The sequence below is a fragment of the Salvelinus fontinalis genome, chromosome 4, assembly GCF_029448725.1.
Source record: "Salvelinus fontinalis isolate EN_2023a chromosome 4, ASM2944872v1, whole genome shotgun sequence".
In the NCBI taxonomy this organism is placed as follows: Eukaryota; Metazoa; Chordata; class Actinopteri; order Salmoniformes; family Salmonidae; genus Salvelinus; species Salvelinus fontinalis.
This window is the reverse complement of record NC_074668.1, coordinates 16,535,287-16,552,304: the sequence shown is the minus strand read 5'-3', so window position 1 is coordinate 16,552,304 and position 17,018 is coordinate 16,535,287. Positions and strand designations below refer to the sequence as shown.

The 17,018-nt window shown below is 40.4% G+C and overlaps 1 protein-coding gene across 3 annotated transcripts in view; it reads right to left on the bottom strand.

The window, feature by feature from the left end:
- LOC129853175 (acetyl-CoA carboxylase 2-like) overlaps nucleotides 1-17,018 on the bottom strand; it is a 67,393-nt gene that overhangs the window by 38,036 nt on the left and 12,339 nt on the right. The window contains exon 1 of one of the 3 annotated variants that reach the window (XM_055918926.1): nucleotides 15,500-15,594. The exons of the other annotated variants lie outside the window; for them this stretch is intronic. Coding sequence (XP_055774901.1) covers nucleotides 15,500-15,543 — 44 coding nt within the window. The 5' untranslated portion in view covers nucleotides 15,544-15,594. Of the gene's footprint in view, nucleotides 1-15,499; nucleotides 15,595-17,018 lie in introns of those variants that run through there. 3 annotated transcript variants of the gene reach the window in all.

Below are 17,018 nucleotides of genomic sequence, written 5' to 3'. Positions count from 1 at the left end.
TTGCGTGCAGCTGGACTCTGAATGTATGATTACTTGTGTGCTGACAGCTGTGAGCAGGATTGAAATGAACCCAACGTTCATTTACGTTGTGACTTACTCATGTACAAAACTCTGCTTTGGACCAGACTGACTTTATGACAATAATTATTTATCAAATCAAATTTTATTTGTCACATACACATGGTTAGCAGATGTTAATGCGAGTGTAGCGAAATGCTTGTGCTTCTAGTTCCGACAATGCAGTAATAACCAACGAGTAATCTAACAATTCCACAACTACTACCTTATACACACAAGTGTAAAGGGATAAAGAATATGTACATAAAGATATATGAATGAGTGATGGTACAGAACGGCATATGCAAGATGCAGTAGATGGTATAGAGTACAGTATATACATATGAGATGAGTAATGTAGGGTATATAAACATAAAGTGTATGAGAGGGCTTTCAATGTTGTTCAGATGATAATGAATTATGCACATGATCATCTGAGGATTTATCACTCCAGTGTTAATCTGCTAAATTGTAATTATTCGATTTATTGCCTACCTCCTCATGCCTTTTGCACACATTGTATATAGATTATCTTTTTTTCTACCATGTTATTGACTTGTTTATTGTTTACTCCATGTGTAACTCTGTGTTGTTGTCTGTTCACACTGCTATGCTTTATCTTGGCCAGGTCGCAGTTGCAAATGAGAACTTGTTCTCAACTAGCCTACCTGGTTAAATAAAGGTGAAAAAAAAAAAAAGTCTTATTTATTTATTGTCCTATCATGGTGGAACAGTTTTAAAATAAATGATACATTTGATTTGTTGTTGTCCTATCATGGGGAACTACATTTTTTAAATAAATTGTATCTATTTATTTATGATCCTGTTTTAATAGTACGGTCCATACCCTAGACACCCACCTGAATGACCCAGATACTAAGGAGAAGTCCCTAACTGTTTTATGTGCATGCTGTAAGCGGTCTGTATGCAGCCAAAATGAGGTCAGAGACCAAGAGCAGCACTGCCCCCTCAAGATTCTGAGCCTGCTTGGCAGGGTTGGTCCTGCAAAGCCAAAGCCCCCTAAAGGGAGAGCATACTACACAAGGAAATTCTCAAAACTGCTAATGAGAACCTTGATGACCTTGTACCTAGCCGGTGGGGATTCCAGTGGGGTGCCCCAACCCAGGCAGTGGCAGTGCTGGCAACACTAGCTGCAGTAACCCATGGGGAGGGGGTCACACTCGGACATTCGGAGAGGGGCATATTATTGTGACCCTAGTGGCACAAAATCAAAGTCGGACTGCATAGAGATGCTTGGGAATATGGTCAATACGGGTGACCGTATTGTGGGTGTTGAAGGGAAAAGGTGTACATTTGACCTCCATCATCTAGGATGTGACAATGGTAAATAAAATCTCTCATGTTTTGCCTATTTTTTGCGCGGTCTTGCAGGCCTCATGCAGCTGCAACTGCAAGTGCATTTGTAAATCAAGACCTATCCTGAGTTGGGCTCTGGTTTGGTGCAATTGTTGAGTAAGTGAGCTTATGGTTGTGTGGAGGTATGGGTTGAGTGAGTGTGGGTGTATGTGTGTATCCCACAACTGTTGCGAAGGAGTAAAATATGTTAGGGACAATAGAGGATGATCCACAGCTATATATAATACAAATCGAGATGAGGGCGATGGAAATGCATTTGGCAGTTAATCTACTTCAATTCGGTAAATGGCACTGTGTGCTCTTTTCAAAGGATGGATCCCAGTCGGTTCAGGGCTATGGGATACAGGGGGTCGAGGGTGGTCTGCAGGGGGTCGAGGGTGGTCTGCCGGGCATTGGGATGACAACCCAACTCGGGATGAGGGCTTTTAGCGGGTGGAATAGAAGGGACCAATTGGAGGTTTACTTAGTAGAAATGCAAATATCATGGTACAGCTATACAGACACTCAATCATCATGTTACTTTTTAATGGTACGTTTACAAACATATAATTCGATAAGAAGAATTGAAAGTTGTGTCTCATTATGATAGGTGGTGAAATAAGTATAGCCAGTTACAATTGTAATGGCCTAGCAGATAATAAGAAAAGACAATCAGTATTTACCTGGCTAAAAGAGAAGGAATATATTATCTATTGTTTACAGGAAACCCATTCAACAGTTTTAGATTAAGTTTTGTGGAAAAAGAACTGGGGGGGTGAAATATACTTCTCCCATGGGCAAAGAAATTCAAAAAGGGGTGATCGTTTTAATTAACAATAATTTTGATCCAAATGTGCAAATTGTCAGATAGAATTAAACAGATATGGCTTATTAATCTATACGGTCCGAATAATGATGATCCAAGCTTTTTTGAAAATATATATAAGAATTTATCAACTCTACAAGCAACACTAGACTCTATTATTATGGTGGGAGATTTTAATACGGTCTTAAATACCTCTATGGACCGGAAAGGAAATCACACTACAAACTATCACCCTCAGGCACTTAAGGAAATCATGAATGTCATGGATACATTGGAATTAGTGGATATATGGAGACTTAAATACCCTGACCTAGTGAGATATACATGGCGGAGGCTTAATCAAGCTAGTCGTCTTGACTACTTTCTTATACCATTCTCTCTGGCACCAAAAGTTTAAAAAGTGTTGATAGGGGACAGAATGCGGTCGCATCATCACATAATTGGCATATATATTACTCTTACAGAATTTCCGCGTGGGCGAGGAAATTGGAAATTTTATCAAAGTCTACTAGATGATAAATTGTTTAGAACTAGGACAGAAGATTTTATAACTGACTTTTTCAGACATAACATAGGTACAGCAGATCCCCTTATTGTGTGGGACACTTAAGTGTGCCTTTAGAGGCAATGCAATTCAGTACTCATCTATAAAACAAAAGCAATTTAGGTCAAAAGAATCCATATTAACAAAGGAAATTGAAGGACTAACAGTACAGTTAGATAGCAATAAAAACGGTACCATAGAGACACAGAATAAGTTAGAGGAAAAACAAAAAGAAATGGAGGAACTTATTCAAGAAAGATCCAGTGTAATATATTATAAAAATAAAGCGAACTGGATGGAATATGGGGAAAAATGCACCAAATTCTTTTTCAATCTACAATATAGAAATGCTACCAAAAAAAATGTATTAAAACTTGTTACAAATGATGGAGTCACGCATGATTCACCAAATGATGGGTTAAGGTTATGTATAGTAACCCTAGGTGTAAAATAGTAAATAATGGCTACATCTCAGAAAGTTTTCAACTATCTAGAGGAGTAAAACAAGGTTGTCCACTATCGGCATATCTATTTATTATTGCCATCGAAATGTTAGCTGCTAAGATTAGATCAAACAATAATATTAAGGGATTAGAAATCCGTGGCTTAAAAACTAAGGTGTCATTGTACGCTAATGATTCATGTTTTCTTTTAAAACCACAATTAGAGTCTCTCCACGGCCTCTTAGAGGATCTGGATACTTTTGCTATCCTCTCTGGATTAAAACCAAATTATGATAAATGTACCATATTACGTATTGGATCACTAAAAAATGCACATTTTACATTACCATGTAGTTTACCAATTAAATGGTCTGACGGAGATGTGGACATACTCGGTATACAAATACCAAAAGAAAGAAATGTTCTCACTTCAATACATTTTTATAGAAAGTTAGCAAAAATAGATAAGATCTTGCTACCATGGAAAGGAAAATACCTGTCTATTTGTGGAAAAATCACCCTGATTAGTTATATCACAGTTTACCTATTTGCTTATGGTTTTGCCTACACCTAGTGACCTGCTTTTTAAATTATATGAACAAAAAATATTCAATTTTATTTGGAACGGCAAGCCAGATAAAATTAGAAGGGCCTATTTATATAACGAATATGAATTCGGTGGGCAGAAATTATTAAATATTCAAGCATTAGACCTCTCACTAAAGGCATCAGTCATACAACAGTTATACTTAAATCCAAACTGGTTCTCTAGTCAATTGGTACGAATGTCTCATGCTATATTAAGGAAGGGCCTTTTCCCCTTTATTCAGATTACACCTGCTCACTTTCGGTTGGTTGAAAAGGAAATCATCTCCAAAATAGCTTTATTTTTTAAACAAGCCTTAGAAAGTTGGTTGCAATTTCAGTTTAATCCACCTGAAAGGACGGAACAAATAGTACAACAAATATTATGGTTAAATTCAAATATACTAATTGATAAAAAAAAACAGTATTTATCGAAGAAATGTTTAAAAAATGTATAATTTTAGTGAATGATTTCATAAATAGGACTGGTGGAGTTATGTCACACATGCAGCTAACACAGACATATGGAAATGTCTGCTCTACCCAAAATTACAACCAATTAATTGCAGCATTGCCACAAAAATGGAAGAGGCAAGTAGAAGGGGAAAAAGTAAGGAACTTGTATGTCGGCCCTGCGTTAAAGAACATAAATGGTTAAAGAAAAGTGTGATAAATAAAAACATATACCAATTTCATTTAAGGACCAAAAAACTGACAGCTGTGCCATATAAATTGCAAAATAGTTGGGAAGAGATTTCCGATTTACCCATTCCATGGCACATGGTTTATGAATTGATACGCAAAACAATGCCGGATTCAAAACTTCGAATTTTTCAATTTAAATTATTGTACAAAATTCTTGCAACTAATAGAATGTTATATATATGGGGGATACAATCTTCCCAGTTTTGCAGATTCTGCTGTGAGGAGGCAGAGTCATTAGACCATTTATTTTGGTATTGTCCATATGTAGCTCGTTTTTGGTCACAGGTCCAGGAATGGCTGAAGAATTGCAACATTTGCCTAGAACTAACGCTACAGATGGCAACACTGGGGGATTTGAAAAGCCATAGTCAATCAATCAATAATATAATAATTATTTTAGCAAAAATGTTTATTTTTAATTTACAATCTGTAGAAGCTATGAGAATAGGAAGGTTCAAATCTTTTGTGAAGCATCACAGCACAGTTGAAAAATATATGGCAAATAAAAATCCAAAATGGATGATGTTGGAAGATAGATGGGAAGGGTTGAGTGGAGATGAAGGGTGGGACTAATAAGATAAACAATGTAGGGCATACGGGATCTGTGAAATGTGTATAGGTTCGGAGCTTTTGTGAAATAGCACTAACTGTGGAAGTGGAAATCAAACTCGATGGACATCAGAAATTGAGGAATGACTAAGAACAAACAAGAGAGAACTATTGTAAAGTAGACGGCGTCTGTAAAATGTGTATAAGATGTATAAATTGAAGGTAAAAGCAGAAGTGTTTATTAGTTTACTCCAATTGGGGGAACGGTGGTAGGGTTTGCGGGGAATAATAATAAAGGTATATTCTTTAAAAAAGTATGTATGTCTATATATGTATATATAGATATGTATATGTATGCATACGTGTATGGATATATATATATATATTTACCCAAAAAAATATGGGGGATTGGAAATGATGCAGACATTTACATTGGAAGCAACATTCTTTCCGCAATATTAAGCTGATCCATCCCTGAAAAAAATAAAAAAAACATAAAGTGGCATAGTTTAAAGTAGCTAGTGATACATGTATTACATAAAGATGGCAAGATGCAGTAGATGATATAGAGTACAGTATATACATATACATACGAGATGAGTAATGTAGGGTATGTAAACATTATATTAAGTGGCATTGTTTAAAGTGGCGAGTGATACATTTTTACATACATTTCCATCAATTCCCATTATTAAAGTGGCTGGAGTTGAGTCAGTATGTTGGCAGCAGCCACTAAATGTTAGTGGTGGCTGTTTAACAGTCTGATGGCCTTGAGATAGAAGCTGTTTTTCAGTCTCTCGGTCCCTGCTTTGATGCACCTGTACTGACCTTGCCTTCTGGATGATAGCGGGGTGAACAGGCAGTGGCTCGGGTGGTTGTTGTCCTTGATGATCTTTATGGCCTTCCTGTGACATCGGGTGGTGTAGGTGTCCTGGAGGGCAGGTAGTTTGCCCCCGGTGATGCGTTGTGCAGACCTCACTACCCTCTGGAGAGCTTTACGGTTGTGGGCGGAGCAGTTGCCGTACCAGGCGGTGATACAGCCCGACAGGATGCTCTCGATTGTGCATCTGTAGAAGTTTGTGAGTGCTTTTGGTGACAAGCCGAATTTCTTCAGCCTCCTGAGGTTGAAGAGGCGCTGCTGCGCCTTCTTCACAACGCTGTCTGTGTGGGTGGACCAATTCAGTTTGTCCGTGATGTGTATGCCGAGGATCTTAAAACTTATTACCCTCTCCACTACTGTCCCGTCGATGTGGATAGGGGGGTGCTCCCTCTGCTGTTTCCTGAAATCCACAATCATCTCCTTTGTTTTAGTGAGTGTGAGGTTATTTTCCTGACACCACACTCCGAGGGCCCTCACCTCCTCCCTGTAGGCCGTCTCATTGTTGTTGGTAATCAAGCCTACCACTGTAGTGTCGTCCACAAACTTGATGATTGAGTTGGAGGCGTGCATGGCCACGCAGTCGTGGGTGAACAGGGAGTACAGGAGAGGGCTCAGAACGCACCCTTGTGGGGCCCCAGTGTTGAGGATCAGCGGGGTGGAGATGTTGTTACCTACCCTCACCACCTGGGGGCGGCCCGTCAGGAAGTCCAGTACCCAGTTGCACAGGGTGGGGTCGACACCCAGGGTCTCGAGCTGATGACGAGTTTGGAGGGTACTATGGTGTTAAATGCTGAGCTGTAGCCGATGAACAGCATTCTCACATAGGTATTCCTCTTGTCCAGATGGGTTAGGGCAGTGTGCAGTGTGGTTGCGATTGCGTCGTCTGTGGACCTATTGGGTCGGTAAGCAAATTGGAGTGGGTCTAGGGTGTCAGGTAGGGTGGAGGTGATATGGTCCTTGACTAGTCTCTCAAAGCACTTCATGATGACTGAAGTGAGTACTACGGGGCGGTAGTAATTTAGCTCAGTTACATTAGCTTTCTTGGGAACAGGAACAATGGTGGCCCTCTTGAAGCATGTGGGAACAGCAGACTGGGATAAGGATTGATTGAATATGTCCGTCAACACACCAGCCAGCTGGTCTGCACATGCTCTGAGGACGCGGCTGGGAATGCCGTCTGGGCCGGCAGCCTTGCGAAGGTTAACACGTTTAAATGTTTTACACACGTTGGCCGTGGTGAAGGAGAGCCCGCAGGTTTTGGTAGCGGGCCGTGTCAGTGGCACTGTATTGTCCTCAAAGCGAGCAAAAAAGTTATTTAGTCTGTCTGGGAGCAAGACATCCTGGTCCGCGACAGGGCTGGTTTTCTTTTTGTAATCCGTGATTGACTGTAGACCCTGCCACGTATATACCGCTTGTGTCTGAGCTGTTGAATTGCGACTCTACTTTGTCTCTATACTGGCACTTAGCTTGTTTGATTGCCTTGCGGAGGGAATAGCTACACTGTTTGTATTCGGTCATGTATTCGGTCATATTTACACTTTGTAGTGAAGTTTGACAGAATAAGTGTTTTTGACTCATATCAATGCCACGTAGGCTGATTTCCAAATGAGAAGTTGGTTTTAAGGGGCTTTTTATCATTATATTTTTGTCTCAACCACACGTTTCCCAAACAAGGAAAATAAGTAGTTCGTACTATTCCAGTTCCACATGATGGTAATCAAGGTTGTAGAAACATCTCAAGGATGATCAATGGAAACCGGATGCACCGGAGCGAAATTTTTTGTCTCATAGCAAAAGGGTCTGAATACTTATGTAAACAAGGTATAGTTTTTTTATTTGTAATACATTTCCAAAAATGTCTAAAAAGCTGTTTTCGCTTGTCCTTATGGGGTAGTGTGTTTAGATTGAGTTTTTAAAATCCATTTTAGAATAAGGCTGTAACGGATCAAAATTTGGAAAAAGTCAAGAGGTCTGAATACTTTCTGAATGCACTGTATAGTATATGTGGTTCAAGTGGACGGTACCATGCACGCACGCACACACACCAAGTTTGCCTCTGGCAACGACATGCTACACTAACGGCCATGGTACGTTACAAGCAACACACCCAAATTAAGAAACTCTTTACGAAGAGACCTGAGGGTTAAGTCTGCTGTCAAAATGTGTTCTGCTGCGTAGAACGCTTTCATAGCCTAGTAACTTAGCGAGTCTAACAGCTATGCCTAGGCTATTATGACGAAAGGAACGTTCAGAATAGGGAGGAGCAAATCTGTGCGTAATGGTAGGCTAAGCCTATGATGACCTTATCGGATGTGCTTTACTAGCAGTATTTATAAAAGGCAACTATCCTTCTAACAACTGTCGTACAGTACCAGTCAAAAGTTTGGACACCTACTCATTCAAGGGGTTTTCTTATTTTTTTAAAAACTTTTTTCTACATTGTAGAATAATAGTGAAGACAACAAAACTATGAAATAACACATATGGAATCATGTAGTAACCAAAATATATTTTATATTTGAGATTCTTCAAAGTAGCCACCTTTGCCTTGACACCGTTGCACACTCTTGGCATTCTCTCAACCAGCTTCACCTGGAATGCTTTTCCAACAGTCTTGAAGGAGTTCCCACATATGCTGAGCACTTGTTGGCTGCTTTTTCTTCACTCCGCGGTCCGACTCATCCCAAACCATCTCAATTGGGTTGAGGTCGGGTGATTGTGGAGGCCAGGTCATCTGATGCAGCACTCCATCCCTCTCCTTCTTGGCCAAATAGCCCTTACACAGCTTGGAGGTGTGTGTTGGGTCATTGTCTTGTTGAAAAACAAATGATTGTGGGACTATGTGCAAACCAGATGGGATGGCGTATTGCTGCAGAATGCTGTGGTAGCCATGCTGGTTAAGTGTGCCTTAAATTCTAAATAAATCACTGACAGTGTCACCAGCAAAGCACCCCCACACCTCCTCCTCCATGCTTCACGGTGGGAACCACACATGCAGAGATATTCCGCTCACCTACTCTGCGTCTCACAAAGACACAGCGGTTGGAACCAAACAGTTCAAATTTGTACTCATCAGACCAAAAGGACATATTTTCACCGGTCTAATGTCCATTGCTCATGTTTCTTGGCCCAAGCCAGTCTCTTCTTATTGGTGTCCTTTAGTAGTGGTTTCTTTGCAGCAATTTGACCATGAAAGCCTGATTCACGCAGTCTCTAATGAACAGTTGATGTTGAGATGTGTCTGTTACGTGAACTCTGAAGCATTTATTTAGGCTGGTAACTCTAATGAACTTATCCTCTGCAGCAGAATTAACTCTGGGTCTTTCTTTCTTGTGCGTTCCTCATGAGAGCCAGTTTCATCATAGCACTTTATGGTTTTTGAGACTGCACTTGGAGAAACTTTCAAAGTTCTGTATTGACTGACCTTCATGTCTTAAAGTAATGATGGACTGTTGTTTCTCTTTGCTTATTTGAGCTGTTCTTGCCATAATATGGGCTTGGTCTAGGGCTATCTTCTGTATACCACCCCTACCTTGTCACAACACAACTGATTGGCTCAAACACATTAAGGAAAGAAACAACACAAATTAACAAGGCACACCTGTTAATTGAAATGCATTCCAGGTGACTACCTCATGAAGCTGGTTGAGAGAATGCCAAGTGTGCAAAGCTGTCAATGCAAAGGGTGGCTACTTTGAAGAACCTCAATAATAAAATATATTTTGATTTGTTTAACACTGTTATTTCATAGTTTTGATGTCTTCCCTAATATTCTACAATGTTGAAAATAGTAAAAATAAAGAACCCTTGAATTAGTAGGTGTGTCCAACGTTTTTGACTGGTACTGTACGTGAGTACACCCAGTTGAAATTAGTTAACTTGGGATCAGGAGACCACGGGGCCTGTGTGTGTGTGTGTGTGTGTGCATGATTCCCACGTCGCATCAATTGTAGAAATTAACAAAAAGGCCCATGAAAAGACACAGAATATGCCCCCATATTACCACCTTTATTGATAATGTTTCGATCCACATCTTCATCGTCAGGTCAAAAGGACATATTCCACCCCACATGACCATTAAACACCCCCGATTCCAACCCCATTTAAGTACATGTAAATGGAACTTCATTCCCTTTTCATGCACTTTTCTCTCTATGCATATTCTGAACTTAAGCATGAGAATAGCATGCTATTCACCTACTATTCAATCAGGGGAGGAGATTGAAAAAATGAAGATGTAGTGGAAATGTGTCTACAGATATGACATTCTGACCTTGACTTAATTCCCTCATAACTCCACCACCTTTATGAAGAGGAAACCATGATTAAGGTTGAGCCAACCTGCCGGTTCCAAGTGCAAGTGGGAAAAGCATCTATTTTCTTCCCGATAACAGCATTCTCCACGCACTGTAATTTACAACTTGATAAGAGCTATTAATAAGAGCTAGGTAAATGAGTAATCTGTTTAGGTAAGGGGATTGAAAATATTAATGACAGTTGTTTTAGATCTATTTGACCATATGATCGCTGGTGACAAATGTGAAACCAGTCACATGGTGGCAAACTGAAGCATATCAACATGTCACCTTTTCCACAGTGAAGTTTATAAAATGTTGTGCCATTATGCAGAATGAAAAATCTTACAGCCTTCTAACTTACAGGGATGGGAGCTCTTGAATGTCTTAACTTGAGGCTACACCGACTCTCTCTGATTCCTATTTCTATCATGTTAAATATTAGCCACGATCAGTATCGACCCTGAAGTAGGCCTAATAACACATATTCAACTGCCAAATTTACTTTTTGTTCCCTTCAGTTGGTATAGCCTACATTATCATTCAATTTAATTACATTGTTTCATTTAATTCCTTTGTAAAACACTGTCATGGCCATGTGATTGTTACTGTGGATCATTAGTAACAGTTCATAATATCAAAAATGCATGTAAAAAAGACAGGTTAAATCGTTATGGTGCGGCGCGTAGACCAAGCCATAACAGTTTGAACCCGACACATGGCACAATACTTGGCTGTGTCAGTTGGCCCAGTTCCATGGTTAATGCAGGCTATAGAGGAGGATATAGCCTACTACTGTACACTATTCTCCCTATTTTAATTCTGTGTACACTAATCTTTAACAATACCATGGGTTAAATAACTGAATGTGGCAATTTTATGAATGAATCAAACCACTGTAAATCTATAGGATCCAACTATTTTTATCAGTTGGCATTGAAACTGAGACCAATATGCATAGGCTATATTTAGATGGCTTTCTTTCATTGATCCCTATTTCTGAACCTGTTCTTTGATCTATTGTAGTCTGTTGTCAAAATTCTATTGAAAGGGAAAGGGATGGCTGATGATAAATGTACTGTTAACCCAATTGAATGAAAACTCCACAAGAAAATCTGTTGGCCAGCAAGTAGGAGGGTTTCACTGTTTGAATTACATTTATTCAGCACGAGCAAGGGAACCAAGCCTGCAAAGCCCGTTATGCTCCGACATGAATACTAACTACTGTGAAGTGCATAAGAAAGGCATAATTTCCTAAGTCGGAATAGGGTCCATGGTGCATAGTAGGTGTGGAAACAATTCAAACATGGCTATACAAAAATAACTTTCACTGGATAATCAGCCATCACTAATCACAGTGTTACATGTGGTACAAAATAATTACATGCATAAATACCAAATCGGGCAGTTACAACCCAACCTGCAGTAAAAATGATTATGTTGAAAACTGTTAGAATACCTGCCCACAAGACCATCACGTGCAGGCGGTGGTCGTAGATATAATAACACATGACCTACTTCAAAATAACTTCTGGACCTGTGGTAAGCTGGTATCCATGATTTCACATATAAATGTACCATAGGCTCTTTACCTTAGAAAAGGTCTGATGTGAAACTCTTAGTTAAGACCTTTTGGTAACATAGTGGTCAAACGGTGTATCCAATACAACACTTGTATCAATGTCTCCCCACCTCCTAGGAACCTTGACATGTTCAAGACCAATGTATCTCAGAGAGCTAATGTGATGAGCCTCCATTAATGTGCAGCCACAGGGTTCCTCTGATCAAGAGTGCTCATATTACTCTGCTATGCTTGTTTTTAGGGCTCATTTCGTTTTTCCTACATAGCATAAAGCACAAATACACTTTACAAAGTAAACCACTTTTTATTTTATTTTACCTGTAGGCCTAATGATACTCTTAATGGCCTTGCAAGTGATGTTGTGATTGAACATATACACTCTTTCAAAAAAAGGTGTTATCAAGAACTTAAGGGTTTTTCGGCTGTCCCTATAGGAGAACACTTTTTGGTTCTAGGTAGAACCCATTTGAGTTCCATTTAGAACCCTTTCTACAGAGGGACTTCTACAAGGAACTCTAAAGAGTTCAACCTGGAACCAAAAAGGGTTATCCTATGGGGACAGCCAATAAACAATTTTTTGTTAGAGTGGAGGCCTAATACATTTATTCGTGAAGTTACACTGGGTACATCGGCCGCATCTGTAAATTATCTAGGAAGGTGCCACGTGGCGCAGTTGGAAGAGCAGACCTACCCACCATTTGGCAGTGACGGATGTTGGGGACGCGTCTGAAGACTAGCAGCAGGTGTTGTTTAAACTTTTTTTTTTTTTCAGTTGTGGGTCAGTGATCAAGATGTGCCTGTGATTTTTTTATGATATGGTCGATTGTTTGGGAAGTATTTTTTATTTATTTAACCAGGTAGGCAAGTTGAGAACAAGTTCTCATTTACAACTGTGACCTGGCCAAGATAAAGCAAAGCAGTTCGACACATAACACATGGAGTTACACAAACATACAGTCAATAATACAGTAGAAAAATAAGTCTATAAACAATGTGAGCAAATGAGGTGAGATAAGGGAGGTAAAGGCATTAAATAGGCCATGGTGTCGAAGTAAATACAATATAGCAATTAAAACACTGTAATGGTAGATTTGACAGTAGATGAGTGTGCAAAGTAGAAATACTGGGGTGCAAAGGAGCAAAATAAATAAATAAATACAGTAGGGGAAGCGGTAGTTGTTTGGGCTATTTATAGATGGGCTATGTACAGGTGCAGTGATCTGTGAGCTGCTCTGACAGCTGGTGCTTAAAGCTAGTGAGGGAGATAAGTGTTTCCAGTTTCAGAGATTTTTGTAGTTCGTTCCAGTCAATGGTAGCAGAGAACTGGAAAGAGAGGCGGCCAAATAAGGAATTGGCTTTGGGGGTGACAAGTGAGATATACCTGCTGGAACGCATGCTACGGGTGGGTGCTGCTATGGTGACCAGCGAGCAGAGATAAGGCGGGACTTTACCTAGCAGGGTCTTGTAAATGACCTGGAGCCAGTGGGTTTGGCGACGAGTATGAAGCGAGGTACAGCCAACGAGAGTGTACAGGTCACAGTGGTGGGTAGTATATGGGGCTTTGGTGACAAAACAGATGGCACAGATAGACTGCATCCAATTTGTTGAGTAGAGTGTTGGAGGCTAATTTGTAAATGACATCATCGAAGTCGAGGATCAGTAAGATGGTCAGTTTTACGAGGGTATGTCTGGCAGCATGGGTGAAGGATGCTTTGTTGCGAAATAGGAAGCCAATTCTAGATTACATTTTGGATTGGAGATGCTTAATGTGATTCTGGAAGGAGAGTTTACAGTCTAACCAGACACCTAGGTATGTGTAGTTGTCCACATATTCTAAGTCAGAACCGTCCAGAGTAGTGATGCTGGACGGGCGGGCAGGTGCAGGCAGCGATCGGTTGAAGAGCATGCATTTAGTTTTACTTGTATTTAAGAGCAGTATTAAAGGAGGCATTGGGCTCGTTGTTCAGGGGGGGCTGGTTTGGGAGTGTGAGTCTCAATATTTTTGTAATGTCATGCAGCCATTACTCCTGGTAACGCCGCTATATGAAACATTCATCCAGACAGTGCGCCTACTACAGATCATATGTATGCAACAGTATTGGCTGATAGGGAGGTTATTTTTAGGGGTGCAGGGTTGGAAGCTACCTGTGCGTAGGGAATTCCTGTCCGTCGGCTTCCTAGGTCCATGCTAAAGCCACCCACTCCCTTTGCCGAAATGTCCAGAAAACTTGTTTCATACGCATTACATGTCAGTGTGAATTTCTGATTTTCATTGCTTGTACACCTGTGATTATTGATTATGCGTGAAGTGCTTTTTGTATAGCCAAGTTTTGAATGGTTTCCACAACCACTATGCGTAATGGTCCGGTGGGGTGGAATACATAGTACCAGGTAGTTATCTATTTTGGAGACAGGGATTGTGCCAGGACATGAAGGCAACACATGAAGTGGCACTGTTATAAGGGTGATGGGCAGCATCACTGTGGAAAACACACACACATTCTATTTGAGTTATGCTGAATATACACTGACTAGAAATGTAAACGCAACATGCAAAGTGTTGGTCCCATGTTTCATGAGCTGAAATAAGATCCCAGAAATGTTCCATATGCACACAAAGCATATTTCTCTGAAATGTTTACATCCCTGTTAGTGAGAATTGCTCCTTTGCCAAGATAATCCATCTACCTGACAGCTGTGGCATATCATGAAGTTGATTAAACAGCATGATCATTACACAGGTGCACCTTGTGCTGGGGACAATACAAGGCCACTCTAAAATGTGCAGTTTTGTCACACAACTCCACAAATGTCTCAAGTTGAGGGAGCGTGCAATTGAAAAGCTGACTGCAGGAATGTCCACCAGACCTCTACCATAAGCTGCCTCCAACGTTGTTTTAGAGAATTTGACAGTACGTCCAACTGGCCTCACAACTGCAGACCACGTGTAACAACACCAGCCCAGGACCTCCACATCCGGCTTCATCTGAAACCAGCCACCCGGACAGCTGATGAAATTGAGGAGTATTTCTGTATGTAATAAAGCTCTTTTGTGGGGAAAAAACTAATTCTGATTTGCTAGGCAGGGGCACAGCCATAGGTGGGCCTGGCTCCCAAGTAGGTGGGCCTATGCGCTCCCAGGCCCACCCATTGCTGTGACCCTGCCCAGTTATGTGAAATCCATAGATTAGGGCCCAATTTATTTATTTCAATTGACTGATTTCCTTATATGAACTTTAAATCAGTAAAATCGTAAAAATTGTTGCATGTTGTGTTTCATATTCCTGTGCTGAAAGTGCATTAGTCAAGCTCCACCACTACTTTGTTCAATTTGCCCTCTGGTGAGTGGGGACAAATTGTGAGAGGGAATTGATGTCATTTCCCTAACTTCCTCTTTATAGGGGCTACACGTGCCAAGACCAGCACTGCTCAGTTACATAACACACTGAACCATAGCCACAATGTCAACAGAACAGCCATCATTGTTTACTACATATTCTGTCTACCAACTCAGACAAACCAACTATCAAGTATAAAACATGGTAAAGCAGTTCTCTAGACAGTATTATACAGTTCTGAAATCGCATACCCTGAAATAAGCTGTTGTCTGAAACCTGCAGTCCAAGAATCAGAGAAAAACAGAGGGCTACTTAAAAAAGCAAAAGGAAGAAACTAACCTGAGATACTGAAACCAGCAGTTGAAACTTCCATCACCCTCCATGGCAGATAGTCTCTGGTGTGTGAATGGCGGAGTTGAAATCTAAGACCAAAACAATACAACCTCCACCAGTCCCTTCCTCTATGAGCCAAGCCCTCCCTTCACCCCTCCCACAGGCATATCAAAACATTCTTCAACCACAGAACCATATGGAACGGGGAACAGAACACAACAGTCTCTCTGTGTGTGTGTGTGTGTGTGTGTGTGTGTGTGGCAGACCTGAGTTCAAATAAATATGTATTTGAGTATATTCTAATATGACCTGAAATCAAATGTAATTGATACAGAGGTACAATCAGTAAGGCTGGTCTGAATGGATAGCTCACTTCAGTAAGCACAATATAATTAGGGGTTCACAACAAAGCCGTGAAACGTATTGTTATTTTTAGGATAATCTTTTTTTCCACTTGACATGGTCAAATAACTCAAGCATAGGTTTGGTAACTTTTGTTCTAACATGGCACACAGAAACTAAAGGCCATGAGTAACTTGGTCAAAAAGAACATCACCGACTGGCCAATAGGTGACGCTGGTATAGGCAGTCTCATTTAAACCTTCATATCAGCTGCACCGTTTGACCTAGAGACTTAACTTTGTATGTAGATGTCATACTGAACAAATACTGACCCATAAGGTCCGCCATGATAAACTTTCCTCCATCTTTGAAGCTTAGGGATTGGTTAAGAGATGGCTGAGGTATTGATCAATCAGAATTTACGTGTCCATTTACAGTGCTTTCAGAAAGTATTCACAACCCTTTACTTTTCCTCATTCTGTTACGTTACAGCCTGAATTTAAAATTGAGTCAATTGAGATTGTGTCATTGATCTATACACAATACCCCATAATGTCAAAGTGGAATTTTGTTTGTATTATTGTTTACTAATTAATAAATTAAGCTGAAATGTCTTGAGTCAATACGTATTGTGGTATCCCAGGAGGTCTACCCGGGGGATGGTAATAGAGGGGAGGTACGTGAGGCGACATTGGCTCCCTCTGCTGGGAATACGAGAGCTGGGCACCTCGACACGGACAGCTAAGTGGAAGTAATTAGAGAAAGGTGCCAACCAGCCGTGGAGGCTAAATAAAAGTAGCACGATGGCACACCAGTCTCTTAAGAAATACCGAGCAAAACCTAAGTTATTTTGTTGATATATTTATTTTCTGTCTTAGTAAAGTTGTTTTTGCGGACTAAAGCCTCCCTGTCAATCTCTGCACGCGCCACCCAACGGTTTACTGCAGTATTCAAACCATTTGTTATGGCAAGCCAAAATAAGTTCAGTAGTAAAAATGAGCATTAAGTTGCATGGACTCATTCTGTGTTCAATAATAGTGGTTAACATGATTTTTTAATGACTACCCCATCTCTACCCCACACAAACAATTATCTGTATGTTCCCTCAAATTGAGTTGTGAATTTCAACCACAAAGACCAGGGAGGTTTTTCAATGCTTAGCAAAGAAGGGCACCTATTGGTA